General features: G+C 38.6%; 1 protein-coding gene across 2 annotated transcripts in view; it reads left to right on the forward strand.

The window, feature by feature from the left end:
* Nucleotides 1-17,241, forward strand: part of LOC108785343 (netrin-1-like) — a 91,793-nt gene that overhangs the window by 72,391 nt on the left and 2,161 nt on the right. For both annotated transcript variants that reach the window (XM_018554395.1, XM_018554396.1), the window contains 4 exons: nt 6,481-6,669; nt 8,397-8,546; nt 9,272-9,331; nt 9,428-9,508. In XM_018554395.1, the coding sequence (XP_018409897.1) occupies nt 6,481-6,669; nt 8,397-8,546; nt 9,272-9,331; nt 9,428-9,508 (480 nt within the window). The remainder of the gene's footprint in view (nt 1-6,480; nt 6,670-8,396; nt 8,547-9,271; nt 9,332-9,427; nt 9,509-17,241) is intronic.

Raw genomic sequence — 17,241 nt, forward strand, 5'->3', positions numbered from 1 at the left:
AGGGGGGATATGATCTCCATGTACAAAATGTTCAATGGTGGTAGCAACATTAGCGATAAACTGTTTAAAATTAACTCCATTACAAAAACTAGAGGCCACCACCTAAAATTGGTGTAAAAAAAATTCCAGCACAAGGGGCGAAGGGGGTTCTTCACAGTAAGATCAGTTAGGGTCTGGAACTCACTGCCACAGGCGGTGATTTCAGCAAATAATGTGGAATTGTTCAAGAAACTTTTGGACGATTTCTTAAGGGACCGTAATATACAGGGGTACAGGTACTCCTAGAATGAGATCCTAATAGGTTGGACTTGATGGACTAATGTCTTTATTCAACCTCAAATACTATGTAACGATGTAACAAACAGTCAATTGTTAAAACATGTGGGTAGCAAATGGGGGATAATTAGAATATGCAGGCCATAAATGGGCAAACATTGAAATATGTGGGCAACAAATGGGCAAACATGACCATATTAAACAACAAATGGGCAATTGCAAAAATTCCTCCCCACTCCTTCTCCCCAAGCAAAATTCCTCTCCTACCCTATCCCCACCAACGATCTGCCTATCCCCCAGCAAAAAAAAACATTTCTTCTCGTTCAGAAAAAAAATCACCTTCTCAACCAGCAAATATCTCCCCACATACCCAGCAAGTATTTCCCTAACCTCCAGCAAAAATATCTTCCTCTCCCTCTGTTCAAATACCTGCTAGACCTTAGATGCAGTGCAACACCTGGAACAGACTGAGAAAAAGTTCTACCAGGCTTTCCACGGGTGTGTCATGTGACACAACAGAGCAAAGGAGGAACCTTGTGAGCTTTCATTACCTCTGCATTACTCTGCATCTTGGGTTTGTGCAGGGAAGTGGCACATTATCAACATGAGTGTGTTTCTGCAGACCTGCAGACAACTGGACCCATGGCTTTGTAGGTATCCCCACATAACAGTAATGTGCAGGGCAGGCAGTGGATGCAATTCCAGGCATTCTGTGACTTGCTGTTGACCTGCAAGTGACACCAATGAGCGGCACTATTATTAGTATTACTTGCTGACCACCAAAGAGGTAAGTATGCAGCTTTTACTTCAACAAGCATTGTAGGTCTAAACATGTTTTCATGATGACCACTTTAAGGTTTTGAGCATTTAAGATTCACCCACTCACTGGTCAGAGCTTTCCTGACATAAAATAGCATTGGGCATAAAAAGGCTTAGTGGTAAAACATTAATAACTCCTAGTTGAAATAATTCAGTATGGAAACCTGGATTCGATTCACAATTTTGCAAATTTGAATCGAAGATTGTAAACTTTGCAGCTAACCCCATTGAAGTCCCCCATTCATTTCTGGCCATAATAGGGAATAATAGGCAATCAATTGTCAAACAAAAGCCTGGGAAGCCGGGAACTGCTAGGAGTTACAGTGCCAAAATGAAAAAAACACACAAATAGAAATAAAAAAAAAACATTTTCTCTCTGTACAGTTCTACTTTACAACTTTAACATACATTGAAAATATGGCTGCTGTGAGCCCACCCTTTTACTGAAAGGGGGATGGGTAACATTTCAGAGAAAAACTGAGAACCCATGGTGGCAGTTACGCCGAACCTCATCCCTACTCTCCATTATGTATATTTGGTCAAATGTATTTACTCGTATTAACAGCTCCTCATTTTTAAAATATTGTTAATTTCCACGACACTGAAGTTCCTTTTTAAAATATCCAAAGAAACATGTCTACTATTAAATCCATCCTGACATTTACATCTGCCTTGAAATACTTTCCTACATGGATAATCCCTTTTGATCTATTTTACAATTCATGTTCCTTCATATTAGTCTTCTACAGACATAAAGCTATCATGGGTTAAGAGAGCCGTGTTCGTTTATTTATCAGAAGTGTACTCGATCGATAATTCTCACAACATTCATTGGAACTGGTACATAAAAATGAAAGAACTAAATTACATTAAAGGAGATTCAGGGTCATGCTGAGCACTTATAAATAATTTTACAATACTAAACTGCATGGCAATAGTCCAGGCAGACAATTAACAGCTGAGAACTCTGCAGAATACCCATTATACTTGTCATGTAAAAACTCAATAGATGAACAAACTCTAGCTTTCACCTCTTGTGCCTGCACTTACTCTTCAGGCTTCTGAAACCAAGGAAGATTTACATGTTGCTTCTTAACTTATAGCTACTAATTTAATGTACCGCAAGAGCTGGAGGTCAGGGAAAAAATAAGATACATTCCATGACTTAGCTATTGATTTTCCACTGCAATGAAACATGCCCTTCTTCCACCTATAGTATAATGCACAAATCCTACAGCAGGGGAGCTTTGCTGAGACTGGTAAGAATAATTGATTTCAACTACATTTCCTTAATCTTTTAGTGTTCCTGTCACAGAGCATGAAAGAATAAAGAACACAGAGGGTACAATGAATTTTCATTGTTTGGTTTATAATGAATTTTTACAATGCATTATTCATCAAACAAGTCAATTAAGGAACCTAGATCCATCATTCCTCGTCAACAATTTTAGCTCCAGTAGGCAATGCTTACATCCAGTATGAACACACATAAGTTCAAAAGAAAAAAAGAACTATAGACCTTCTTTGAGAATAAATTCACTTATGATAGTGTTTTCGTGTTTCTATCTGTTAGATACATGAAGATAATTTTTTTCTTTTAATGTGTGTGTGCACTTTTCTCAGAATACCAAAACTCACCATGAAAATAATATACTTCAACTTCCATAAGCTCAAGTGATTTTTTTTAACGTTCTGTGCCATCAATCAGATAATATACTGAAGGAAACAGCACTGATACATAGTGAGGGTGTTGGTCACTAGGGATGAGTCGAGTGTTCGATTCGAACATCGGCAGTTCGAGCGTTCGCCATACGCCGAACTATATGGGATGTTCGCGGTTTGTTCGACCGAAGGACATTCCATAGGGCAAAATGCCCTCTGAAGCTCTGATTTGTTAAATTCTTGCACCTGACCACAGGTAAGGTGCAAGACTTTGCCAATCAGGGCTCAGTATTGAATTAGAGCCATGATTGGGCAAAGTCATGATGACTCTGCCCAATCATGGCCTGCCTATCAGATGTCGTTAAACTACACAATTGGGCGGAGCTAGCTGTCAACACAATTTTGTCATCGTCATGGACAATGCTGGATGCCGTGATTGACCCTGGATTACGTCGGTGGATCCATTGTTTTTTTAAATAAAAGACTTGTCAAAAACATGTCTTTTCTTTTTTTTTCCAAACAAAGGATTTTATCAAAAGTCTGGACTTTTTAATAACTATTTTATTAAACCCTTTAGTGAATGGGTAGGGGTACCAGTACCCCTTACTCATTCACAAGGGAGGGGGGTGGCATCTGGGTGCCCCCTTAATTAAAGGGGGTACCCCGATGCAAATAAGCCCCCTTGCCCGCAGACCCCCACAAACACCGGGTCAGGGTTGTGGGGACAAGACCCTTGTCCCCGTCGGCACGGGGACACCCTCCCAGTGCTGAGGGCATGTGGCCTGGTAGGGGGGGGGGGCGCTCGCTCGTCCCTCCCCTTTCCGGCCCTGCCAGGCCTATGCTCGGATCAAGGGTCTGGTATGGAATTTTAGGGGGGACCCCATGTTTTATCCCCCCATTTTTGGAGGTGGGTTTCCTCCTTAAAATTCCTACCAGACCTTAAGGGCCTGGTATGACTTTTAGGGGGAACCCCAAACACTTCTTTTTTTGCACATGGGGTCCCTCCTTAATATTCCTACCAGATCTTAAGGGCCTGGTATGACTTTTAGGAGGAACCCTACACAGTTTTTTTAAACAAATTGGTCCCTCCTAACATTTCTACCAGACCTAAAGGGTCTGGTATTATTTGGGGAGGGGAACTGCACACTTAAAGAAAATTATTTGATTTTTTTATAGAAATGTCAGTTTTGCTGCAGCAGGTTTTATACATCCTACAGAAACTCCTTTAACCAGTTGCCGTCCGCCCGTTGCAAAAAAATGTCGCATTGGTGGGTTGCCGTCTCCTAGCGCGCGTACCAGCAGAAAAAAACCACCCAATGTAAAGAGCCGTTACCGGCTGTTTCACATATATCTGATCGGCGGCTCTATAGCCTGCCGATCGTGTATATGTGCTGGCTATGTGCCCCCCCTCCCTCGAGTGCTGCCATCGCACCCCCTCCTGACCCCTCACCTTCAATCCCGGGATATGCTGCCCAATCTGCGGCTCGGGAGCGACTGCTATAGCCAGAGAGAAGAAGCTGATGAATCAGATCTCTGCTTCATCAGCTTCTTTTAGGGTCCCCAGGGGACATTAGGGGTCCTGCAGATCCCTAATGTCTCCATAAACCTGTCAGTGTGCCTTTGCTATTATATAGGGGGATTGTTATCCCCCTATGAAATAGCAATAACAATAAGTGTAAAAAAATAAATATAAATAAAAAAAGTTTCAAAAAAATAAGTCACATATAAAAAAAGTTTAAAAAAACCCCCCAAAAATTCTTAAGTTCTCCACCCCCACGTTTACGCACATATAAACGTAAATATGTGTCTGGTGCACCAGCGCGTGAAAACGACAATTGCGCTACACACGTTACATATCGCCGAGAACGTCGCTATGAGAGCAATAATTTTAGGGCCATCAATCACTGATAACACTAAACTGATGAGCGGTAAAAGCTTTTAAAGCGTAGCCTCTGACCAATTTTGGGTATTATAGTTTTTTGAGGTTTTGCGCACGCACGCAATTTTAAGGTTAGACATGTTTAGTGTATTTTTACCCAACGTGACCCTGTCTTTTATATTTTACCAAAAAATTGGGTAATAATAAATGTTTTATCATTTAAAATAGGGGAAACTGTTTTTTTTTAATTTCGATCATTTTTCCTTAATGCAGTAAAAAATTAAAACTGCAGTGGTGATGAAATACCACCAAAAGAAACCTCCATCTGTCCCTAAAAAATGGTATAAAATTAATTTCAGTACAGCGTTGCATGACGGAATAAATGTCAGTCAAAGTACTGCAGCGCTGAATACTGAAAAATGGCCTGGATGGGAAAGGGGTGTAACACCGCGGACCCACATACACCATGTCTGGCCAATAACTTGCATATAAGCCCTCTTAAAGGGGACATTCATTTTCTAACGTTCGACTCTCATTGAGTTTGAGTTCGTATTCAAACATTTTGGCCGTTCGAATGTTCGAATACGAACCTTACACGGGTGTGTTCGGCTCATCACTATTGTCACTTGTTGAATTTGTAAACTAGTAACTCTTTTAATATGTTCCTTTGGAGCAGGATTATACATAGGACTTTATGGGCAGCTTCTATTGCTTTGAAAAGATGGCAAACTGGAGATAAGGGCCAGACTAGAGGGACAAGACTGAGAAACAGTACATTATCATATAGTGTACAACCCAAGTTTAAACAAGATAGATTAGAATGTATTTGTTTTTATTTTAGTGCGTTTCCGCGCGTATAAGCTGCTAATGTGTGAACGGAGCCGAAATATGCAAATTTCACATGAACAGTATGTAGTCAGCTATCCAGATACCAGTGTAAACAAATAAAATAGTAAACATATGGGGCTTTTAAGGTCTTACACTATGCATCATATCCATCAAACACAGATGATTTTATATAAAAGTGATCAATTTTTAAATAAAACCAGCATCTTTTAGATTGTAAGCCCTCACGGGCAGGGCCCTCCTTACCATCTTCTCTTGAATTGTATTGTGATTGTAATGTCTCCCTTATATTGTAAAGCGCTGCGCAAACTGTTGGGCGCTATATACATCCTGTATAATAATTATTATTATTTACACACATACAGGGTTATTCCCAAAAGGTGAATAGTTTGGAGAAGGCAGGAGAAATGAACAATCTAGGATAACTTGGCTGAACTGGAAAGTGAGCTGAATTGGAGAATTTTTCCAAATCAGCTATGTTGTCCTAGATTATTCACTTCTCCTCCCTTCTCCAAACCCTTCGCCCTTTTGTGAATAACCCTGATAAAAATATGCAATAACATATGAGTGTCTGTCACCAGCATGGCACAATATCAGAATAAAAACAAGCTCAAAGTACTGTAACTTTTTTAGGGACCCATTTTCACTATGTATTGTTGTATTGTAGTAACGCGCATTACAAAACTTGCATACTTCTAACAGATGTGAATTGCAGCACAGCACATGACAATCCACTAATGTGCAATAGTATGTGCTTCCACAAAATGGTACAACAATGCTCTTCCATTGGCAAAGTGCAATGGGGTGTCACCACATCGCACCAATGCCTGTGATGTGCATTGTGGTATAGCATGCAGTTACTCAGTGTGAATATGCCCTAAAGCTGTTTCTCCTATTATTGTTATATCCAGAAGTCTTATTTAATAATCATGTTTGTTCAAACAATATATTGTTAGTGATACTAAAGAATAAAGCTTAACTCTGATTCTCCCTTTTAGCTTGCGAGTGCAATCAACATTCTCATCGCTGTCGCTTTAATATGGAACTCTACAAGCTGTCTGGTAGGAAGAGTGGAGGCATATGCTTAAACTGTAAACATAACACTGCCGGGCGTCATTGTCACTACTGTAATCAGGGTTACAAACGCGACTTGAGCAAAGCTATATCTAGCCGAAAAGCCTGTAAGCGTAAGTACAGGTGTCAACTTTCACTGTTCTAATTGTGTTTAGGTTCATGTCAAAGCATTTGTAGTGATAAGATTTTTCAGGTAAGATTTTTCAGGTTTAAAATACCCAGAGAAGTAAAAGGCGATTTTGAGTCATACAGATCTTTAGAAAAAAAGGTCTGAAATTACCCAAAAAACTGAATTGTGAAGCTGAAATTTTTATCTATAGTTTGTTAAAGAACTACATTTTTGCATGTCTGTTTTTCCATATATACATAATTTAACAGTCATGCAAAATATGCATGAGAGTTTCTTGAACATTGAAACATCATTTTTATATCATCCGACACTGTCCCATGTGTATTGTGCAAACAATTTTTTTTCTGATAAATAAGAATGTTACTGTGATCCCTAACATGAAGGCTCTTTCGCAAGTGTTACAAACAAAGCCTTATTTCTATAAAAAGCTCTACTGCCAAGACAAGGATTGAATAATGTACATTTATTTTAAAATAAAGTACTCTTAAATGCACTGTTTGTATTAAAAAGAGGCCATCTATCATATTCCATGCATTATATGGAAAAAAACAACAATCCTTTTTGTGAAATATGTACTGTATAATGCATTCCTAAATCTTCTACATGCATCTACAGTAAAACTCAGACCGTGATTTCCAAAGCTACACAAATTAAAATTGCATATTAATTAGTGGCATGCAGCCTATATGCGCTTTATTATCTGTCCACAATAAAGTATGCTAATCACATCTAGTGTCCATAGTATAATTATAACCAAGGCAATCACAGGATTTCTATGGATACCCATGATTTCTATGGATACCCATAGATTGAGCATCGTTGTCCAATTAGGACATTACGTTTACGAGAACCAGCAGATCATCCCTAGCAGACCAATCATGAAGCAGATGGCCTCTGCCATTTTGGATAAGATGGTACAAGCGGATGCCATCTTGCTTTTCCCTGTATGTTCTGCATAGCTATAAGCAAACACACTTCAGTGATCAAAGAATGCTTGTTTAAGAAAAGACCTTTCAGAGTCAAGATGTTTTGGCAGTCAGATTGTGTTTGTGCATCTGCCCTACTCTTGATGTCCAAAGTCAGTTTTCTCAGGTCAGTCTGTAAAGATTTGAATAGTTCTAGCAAAAAATGATACTTCCGGTTTTAGTGAAGTTACAGTTATTTTTGAGACCTCCAGACTCTAGCACCTGTCCCTATCTTATACTCTCCTGTCCCTTATGCAATTAGATCTCTTGTTAGAATTTTCTCCACCTGGCCTGCTTATGCATGCTGTTTTCTCCATTCAGTCCTTTGAAGAGTTCATACTTGGAATATGGAGTCAAAAATCTCCATAGAACTAAATGGAGATTACCAGGTAGAGAAGATTTTGACAAGCAACTTTGGAGCACTGACTAGGCTACACATCTAAGATTTTGTTTGACAGCGGACAAGTGAGTATAAGACGCAAGAATAAGTGTAACTACACTAAAAGAACAGTTACACTTTAATATCATATACCAGGATCTAATTGGTAAAGTTTGACGCTTCCTAAAACAATAAAATCTAGGTCTATTTATTCTATTTTATATTTACAAATTATGCAAAAATGTAGAGTTTCCAAACATACTGTCTAAAAATGCAGACTGTTTTAGATAACTGTGTGTGTGTTAAAATTGCTTTCAAAAGGATACAAAACTACAGATAAATAACTTTTTAATTTTTTTATTTTAGCTTGCCAGTGTCACCCAATAGGTGCTGTCAATGCCATGTGCAATCAAACAACTGGTCAATGTCCTTGCAAGACTGGAGTGACTGGCCTAACATGCAATCGCTGTGCTCAAGGATACCAGCAAAGCCGATCCCCCCATATGCCTTGTGTCCGTAAGTAAACTTAATCTGTGTAATACAGTAAGCCTTGTGTTTATTAGAATGAGGGTAGTTTTTAAGGTTGTCTTTTATGCAAATGTAATGTATTGGAGCCAAAAAAACAAACAAAACAGTTTTTCATGAATTTATGGTCTGTCAGTCAAAATAGAAAACTAGTTTTCAAAAACCTCTGACAGCATAGGCAGGAAGGTGATGCATTGGTTCATGTCCCCCATAGCAATGCCCAGCACGTTATGCCCTTTCTTTGAGAAAGACTTGCCTATTCACCCAGAAAACTGATTTTCAAGATTCACCTCCTATTGACTTCAATGGGGTTTGGATTCAAGTTTGCTTTTTCCTGAATATACGATGAATGGCGAATCAAACCCGGGCCAATTCACATAGGCAAAAAGCCCTACTTAACACCACACTTAGGCAAAAAGCCCTCATAAAAAGTGGTCTAATTTGAGGTAATCAGTTACTCCCTGGATCAACAATCTACAGTGTTAGTACCAAACAATTGTACATAGCCCTATACTTTGTCTGCTTATTCAACATGACTCTGCTGTGCTTCTAGTGGTTGAGGAAAAACTTAAGGGTTCACTGACTGTGTGCTTGAAAGGTACACAAAAATTTGGTTTCATAGAAAACAGATCATGTACACACATTATGATACATTTTTTAACCAATACATTTTATTGCAATAATTTAACATTAACATATTTATATTCCTAAATTAGGGATTCAAGAGGAAATGACTACAACAGCAGCATATCCTGTGGAATGGAAAACAGGATCAGGTATATAAAAATTGTATCTATACTGTAGTATTATTGCAGTTTAAACGTTTTACTGTGCAGTGGGATTTAGATTTGCTAATATCTATTTTTTTTTAGTCTCTGAATGCCAGTCCTACTGTAAGCCATCCCACAGCCGTGTGCACATGAATCTACGCAAGTATTGCAAAAAGGATTACGGTATGTAAAATGATTGCGATCGTATCATATAATCTGTGTTTACTGGTGCTTTAGAGGATTTCCCACTTTCCACAAGAGGGAAATATGTTCAATGCTGCACTTAAGTTGAACAGCAGGGAATCTGTTTTAGACATTTGCAACAGCATTTCCAAGCTTGCAATAGTGCTTGCAGCTGCTACAGTGTTTCTGGTAAGATGCAGCTCTAGCCCTGGAGGCCCAATGATTTTAGAGGTTTCAATAATTAGCATGTGTAGGCATTTCCCAATATTCCGGGAAACAGGGACACTTTTTACCACAAAGTACTGCTTTTAGGCAAAAAGGACACTCACCTGCTCTGTCCCCAGTTAAGCGGTCCTTGAAGAATTACGATAATATGCTAAATTTAATTGGCTAAACCCACAAGTGTTTTTTACCACTATTTTTCCTTTATACTGCCTTCTTAAAAAGAAAAAAAAACACATGCAATGAGTTTCAATGTTGGATGAAAGGTTGAGTGCATGTTATATCGTATAAATAATCAGAGAAAAGAGGGACAAGGGGATTTGGTTCCAGAAGAGGAACAGTCCCTCCAAATTATGGACAGTTCAGAGTTATGTGTAGGAACTAATGATCATGCAATATTATTCACAGGTTTAGTACCACCTAAGATAACACTTACATTAGTGTGCATGTGGATTCTGCATCCCTGTAGTGGTTTCTAACATGCTCACTAGTAGAAGATAATGGAGGAGATCTTCATTTCACTCAGCCTATAGAGTGAAAAACCTGAGACAAAATTATTTTCTGTTGTGGCCAAAATGGACTTGCAAGCAACAAACCTCTGCTTGCAAAAGAAAAGGCTCATTATTTTCAGTCACAGATAATTTTAAAGTGAACTAGCTCTGAATACCTCTGTGCTACAAGAAAGGATTAAATAATTCCACTGAACAGGTATCAAACTTAAAATGCATGGTAACTGTGTTAAAAGGCACTAGATTTCAGTTCATGCTGGGCTACTGTTCTGTGCTGTCACCTATAGCCAAAAGCCATTCTAACCACACGTATCTATACAAGAAAAACAAAAAATGTTTTATTACATTATCTTTTATATTTCTTCATTACTCCAAGTTTGCCAAAGACAGAAAAGTAATAAGGTGAAGTTGGGGGCATTCCCATTTTGAGGAGACTTGTCAGACAAAGCTTCTTCTTGAGACTGCCAAAGAGTGCCCCTTCCTGCCTCCTGGTATGTGTCTGTAACAGGAAGGCTTTGATGTCTCTTTAGATTTTGCTTCTCTAGGTTACAGTATACACTCCCTTTCCATCGACTTGGGTATGGATCTGTCATCGTGATCATTGGCCAAATTTTAATACAAATCAGTACTTCCACATTACTTATTCACTAGTACACATTTATACCAGTTTCACAATATTATCTCAAAATTATCTTGGAACACAACAGAGTTCAAACCCCAACTACAGGCACAACAGTATATTTAATCCTCTTTAATAGTCACATTAGTTCTCACATTTGTTTTACTACTTTAGGAGCTCTCCAAACTCTGCTTTGCTATTCTGCTATGTATAGCAGAGAACCATAATTTTGGCTCTCTGCTACATCAGAACAGTGTCTATGATTACCACTGCGCTGTGCCATTCACTGAGCACAGCACAGTGATAATGTTTGTGTTGAAATGAAGAGGTTTTTTTTTTGTGCATTTTCCTTTATTTTTTCTTCAATGGGATTTCAACCTTGGTTTAACTGTCAACCAGCATTTAGAATTTCTCATTACGCTAATAGAAAAGAACTGGTAAAAAGCAAAAGTAAGGTTCTATTTTAAAAGCATAGCCAGGCTGTGTTTTTTTTTACCATGGTCAGTTAATGAGATGTGATAGACCTCCAGTTTGAAGGAGCTTTTAGATGCAAATAGATTAATTAGTAGGACTAAACCACTGAATTCCTAGGCTTTTATTCTGCTCCCTGCTTGCTTTGGGTCACTTTCCTCCCAGCGGGTCCTTTTCTTGATCCCATGGGCACAGCTGTGATAAGAGGACTGAAGGATCATCATTTCATGGGATTAGTTAAAGCCATGGCTTCTGAGAAAATGGCAATGTTAGGCTGGGAAGGAAAGTGAGCACTAAAAGCCAAAGATGAGATAGAACTATCGGGTTCAAGCCCTGCTGCGTAAGAAGAATGTTTTTAACAACACAAAGGGAATTATCAAGATAAGCCGATTTCCACTTGCTTCTTAAAAGAAGCGAGGGCAAGGCAGAGTAAAAACAATGGTCTAGGCTTGAGACTAGACTTAAGATGACCGCAGCATTTATTTATGGGCATACATCAAAAATGAACTTTATGCACAGGAGCCTTCACTTGCTAAAATGTGTTCAGTACCTTTAATCCTTTTCAGTTATATTACAACATGTACAATGCACACACATTCCACTGAAGGGTTAAACATATTTAGGGGTGGCCTGTTGTGCATTAAAACACAGTGAGTTCCAGGGCAAGCAGCCTGTAATGAAAGGGATAAGGGGCCCTTAAGTCCTAGTCAGTGGTAAGAGAAAGAGGAGGCAAAGAAAAGAGGTCTCTGAGATTGATCGTCTTTATGTCAAGACCAATAAAACGAAACAGTCTTCAAACAAATGATGAGCAACAGAGCAACAGCTCAAATTAAAGGCAAGAGGTCACAGGTTAAGTGTGTGCAGCCACCCAAGGTGTATGTATACATTAGAGCAAAACTACAGAGCCCTCCAGCATGCAGTCTCAGAAGGAAGACTGTTCTAGATATTGTAAGACAATTGTAATGTAAAATTGCATTGGCATAAGTTAAACACATATTTTATTAAATGGTTTCCAAAATTCTTCATCTGTATGAGTGTAGGATAACAGGAAACAACTTGGACCTTAGCTCATAGGAATCCACCACTACTTGAGTACTGATATCCCTGTGGAATACTGAGCGAAAAGCTGCATCATATTTCTTCTTGGCTGAAAAACCTTTGAGTGTTTCACTGGCACCAAAAGGATTTTCAACTTTTTGAAGGGTTGAAATGTATTTAATTATATAAGCTCTGATTCCCACAAGTATACTTGAATAACTAGGAATATTATATCCTTCCTTTAGGCTCTTTTATATGACCTTATTTTAGTCCTTAATATGACTGATACAAGCATCAGTAGCAATATTTAAAACTAGGGATGATGTTTGGGGTCACTGCTACCATAGATTCAGAGCAAAATTTGTAGGAAGGAGATTCACTGCACATTTATATGCAGATTAAACCAGATCATTTTTGAAACTATAAAGAGGACACAGACAAGTCATAGGGGGTGATTTACTAACCTAAACACACGCACGCACCAGGTGCGTGTGATTTTCACACAGCAAAATGTATTTATCAACCAAAAAGTCTCTAAAAGCATATTTCCACTAATGCCGTATATGGAAAAATCATGCACATGATGCATATATAATGCTGCTTCACAGTTTAGACAAAATGGTTAGCTCATGCATTTACATTCCTACATTCATCAACGCAAGCAACACAACGTAGAGCTAATTTACACAACATCACCTTGCAATTCATGCAGGGCTTTGCACAACACACCTGCTGGGTGTGTGCACACTACAAAGGTGTCTAGATTCCACCAATAGATCATGCCGGGAGGGAACACACTACAGAGGTGTATACTTGTTCGTGGCGTGTTTATAAGGTTAGTAAATCAACCCCAGCGATCGTATCATATAATCTGTGTTTACTGGTGCTTTAGAGGATTTCCCACTTTCCACAAGAGGGAAATATGTTCAATGCTGCACTTAAGTTGAACAGCAGGGAATCTGTTTTAGACATTTGCAACAGCATTTCCAAGCTTGCAATAGTGCTTGCAGCTGCTACAGTGTTTCTGGTAAGATGCAGCTCTAGCCCTGGAGGCCCAATGATTTTAGAGGTTTCAATAATTAGCATGTGTAGGCATTTCCCAATATTCCGGGAAACAGGGACACTTTTTACCACAAAGTACTGCTTTTAGGCAAAAAGGACACTCACCTGCTCTGTCCCCAGTTAAGCGGTCCTTGAAGAATTACGATAATATGCTAAATTTAATTGGCTAAACCCACAAGTGTTTTTTACCACTATTTTTCCTTTATACTGCCTTCTTAAAAAGAAAAAAAAACACATGCAATGAGTTTCAATGTTGGATGAAAGGTTGAGTGCATGTTATATCGTATAAATAATCAGAGAAAAGAGGGACAAGGGGATTTGGTTCCAGAAGAGGAACAGTCCCTCCAAATTATGGACAGTTCAGAGTTATGTGTAGGAACTAATGATCATGCAATATTATTCACAGGTTTAGTACCACCTAAGATAACACTTACATTAGTGTGCATGTGGATTCTGCATCCCTGTAGTGGTTTCTAACATGCTCACTAGTAGAAGATAATGGAGGAGATCTTCATTTCACTCAGCCTATAGAGTGAAAAACCTGAGACAAAATTATTTTCTGTTGTGGCCAAAATGGACTTGCAAGCAACAAACCTCTGCTTGCAAAAGAAAAGGCTCATTATTTTCAGTCACAGATAATTTTAAAGTGAACTAGCTCTGAATACCTCTGTGCTACAAGAAAGGATTAAATAATTCCACTGAACAGGTATCAAACTTAAAATGCATGGTAACTGTGTTAAAAGGCACTAGATTTCAGTTCATGCTGGGCTACTGTTCTGTGCTGTCACCTATAGCCAAAAGCCATTCTAACCACACGTATCTATACAAGAAAAACAAAAAATGTTTTATTACATTATCTTTTATATTTCTTCATTACTCCAAGTTTGCCAAAGACAGAAAAGTAATAAGGTGAAGTTGGGGGCATTCCCATTTTGAGGAGACTTGTCAGACAAAGCTTCTTCTTGAGACTGCCAAAGAGTGCCCCTTCCTGCCTCCTGGTATGTGTCTGTAACAGGAAGGCTTTGATGTCTCTTTAGATTTTGCTTCTCTAGGTTACAGTATACACTCCCTTTCCATCGACTTGGGTATGGATCTGTCATCGTGATCATTGGCCAAATTTTAATACAAATCAGTACTTCCACATTACTTATTCACTAGTACACATTTATACCAGTTTCACAATATTATCTCAAAATTATCTTGGAACACAACAGAGTTCAAACCCCAACTACAGGCACAACAGTATATTTAATCCTCTTTAATAGTCACATTAGTTCTCACATTTGTTTTACTACTTTAGGAGCTCTCCAAACTCTGCTTTGCTATTCTGCTATGTATAGCAGAGAACCATAATTTTGGCTCTCTGCTACATCAGAACAGTGTCTATGATTACCACTGCGCTGTGCCATTCACTGAGCACAGCACAGTGATAATGTTTGTGTTGAAATGAAGAGGTTTTTTTTTTGTGCATTTTCCTTTATTTTTTCTTCAATGGGATTTCAACCTTGGTTTAACTGTCAACCAGCATTTAGAATTTCTCATTACGCTAATAGAAAAGAACTGGTAAAAAGCAAAAGTAAGGTTCTATTTTAAAAGCATAGCCAGGCTGTGTTTTTTTTTACCATGGTCAGTTAATGAGATGTGATAGACCTCCAGTTTGAAGGAGCTTTTAGATGCAAATAGATTAATTAGTAGGACTAAACCACTGAATTCCTAGGCTTTTATTCTGCTCCCTGCTTGCTTTGGGTCACTTTCCTCCCAGCGGGTCCTTTTCTTGATCCCATGGGCACAGCTGTGATAAGAGGACTGAAGGATCATCATTTCATGGGATTAGTTAAAGCCATGGCTTCTGAGAAAATGGCAATGTTAGGCTGGGAAGGAAAGTGAGCACTAAAAGCCAAAGATGAGATAGAACTATCGGGTTCAAGCCCTGCTGCGTAAGAAGAATGTTTTTAACAACACAAAGGGAATTATCAAGATAAGCCGATTTCCACTTGCTTCTTAAAAGAAGCGAGGGCAAGGCAGAGTAAAAACAATGGTCTAGGCTTGAGACTAGACTTAAGATGACCGCAGCATTTATTTATGGGCATACATCAAAAATGAACTTTATGCACAGGAGCCTTCACTTGCTAAAATGTGTTCAGTACCTTTAATCCTTTTCAGTTATATTACAACATGTACAATGCACACACATTCCACTGAAGGGTTAAACATATTTAGGGGTGGCCTGTTGTGCATTAAAACACAGTGAGTTCCAGGGCAAGCAGCCTGTAATGAAAGGGATAAGGGGCCCTTAAGTCCTAGTCAGTGGTAAGAGAAAGAGGAGGCAAAGAAAAGAGGTCTCTGAGATTGATCGTCTTTATGTCAAGACCAATAAAACGAAACAGTCTTCAAACAAATGATGAGCAACAGAGCAACAGCTCAAATTAAAGGCAAGAGGTCACAGGTTAAGTGTGTGCAGCCACCCAAGGTGTATGTATACATTAGAGCAAAACTACAGAGCCCTCCAGCATGCAGTCTCAGAAGGAAGACTGTTCTAGATATTGTAAGACAATTGTAATGTAAAATTGCATTGGCATAAGTTAAACACATATTTTATTAAATGGTTTCCAAAATTCTTCATCTGTATGAGTGTAGGATAACAGGAAACAACTTGGACCTTAGCTCATAGGAATCCACCACTACTTGAGTACTGATATCCCTGTGGAATACTGAGCGAAAAGCTGCATCATATTTCTTCTTGGCTGAAAAACCTTTGAGTGTTTCACTGGCACCAAAAGGATTTTCAACTTTTTGAAGGGTTGAAATGTATTTAATTATATAAGCTCTGATTCCCACAAGTATACTTGAATAACTAGGAATATTATATCCTTCCTTTAGGCTCTTTTATATGACCTTATTTTAGTCCTTAATATGACTGATACAAGCATCAGTAGCAATATTTAAAACTAGGGATGATGTTTGGGGTCACTGCTACCATAGATTCAGAGCAAAATTTGTAGGAAGGAGATTCACTGCACATTTATATGCAGATTAAACCAGATCATTTTTGAAACTATAAAGAGGACACAGACAAGTCATAGGGGGTGATTTACTAACCTAAACACACGCACGCACCAGGTGCGTGTGATTTTCACACAGCAAAATGTATTTATCAACCAAAAAGTCTCTAAAAGCATATTTCCACTAATGCCGTATATGGAAAAATCATGCACATGATGCATATATAATGCTGCTTCACAGTTTAGACAAAATGGTTAGCTCATGCATTTACATTCCTACATTCATCAACGCAAGCAACACAACGTAGAGCTAATTTACACAACATCACCTTGCAATTCATGCAGGGCTTTGCACAACACACCTGCTGGGTGTGTGCACACTACAAAGGTGTCTAGATTCCACCAATAGATCATCCCGGGAGGGAACACACTACAGAGGTGTATACTTGTTCGTGGCGTGTTTATAAGGTTAGTAAATCAACCCCATAGTGTCAGTGAATAGGAAGCTGTTGTAGAGAAAGGAGACAAACTGCATATGGAGAGATTATGCGTCAGTTAAGTAATGCACTTTAATTCTAATTGCTAGCTCTTTAAGAAACCGTTTGTATTAGTATCATTGCCTTTTTTTTAGCTTTCATTTTATTTTGTGGTTGATTTGAGGTCAGCAGTCACCTTAAGCTGCTCTTCTGTATAACAAACTTTTTTTTTTGCTGAAAGGTTTCATTGAAAGTGGGCTTTAGTTTCAGGGGTGGTATTTTAAGGTTTTATTAATTTTGCAGATTTGTTTTAAATTTTAATGGACCTTTTTTA

The sequence above is a fragment of the Nanorana parkeri genome, unplaced genomic scaffold, assembly GCF_000935625.1.
Source record: "Nanorana parkeri isolate BGI_ZX_2015 unplaced genomic scaffold, ASM93562v1 scaffold156, whole genome shotgun sequence".
Taxonomy (NCBI): domain Eukaryota; kingdom Metazoa; phylum Chordata; class Amphibia; order Anura; family Dicroglossidae; genus Nanorana; species Nanorana parkeri.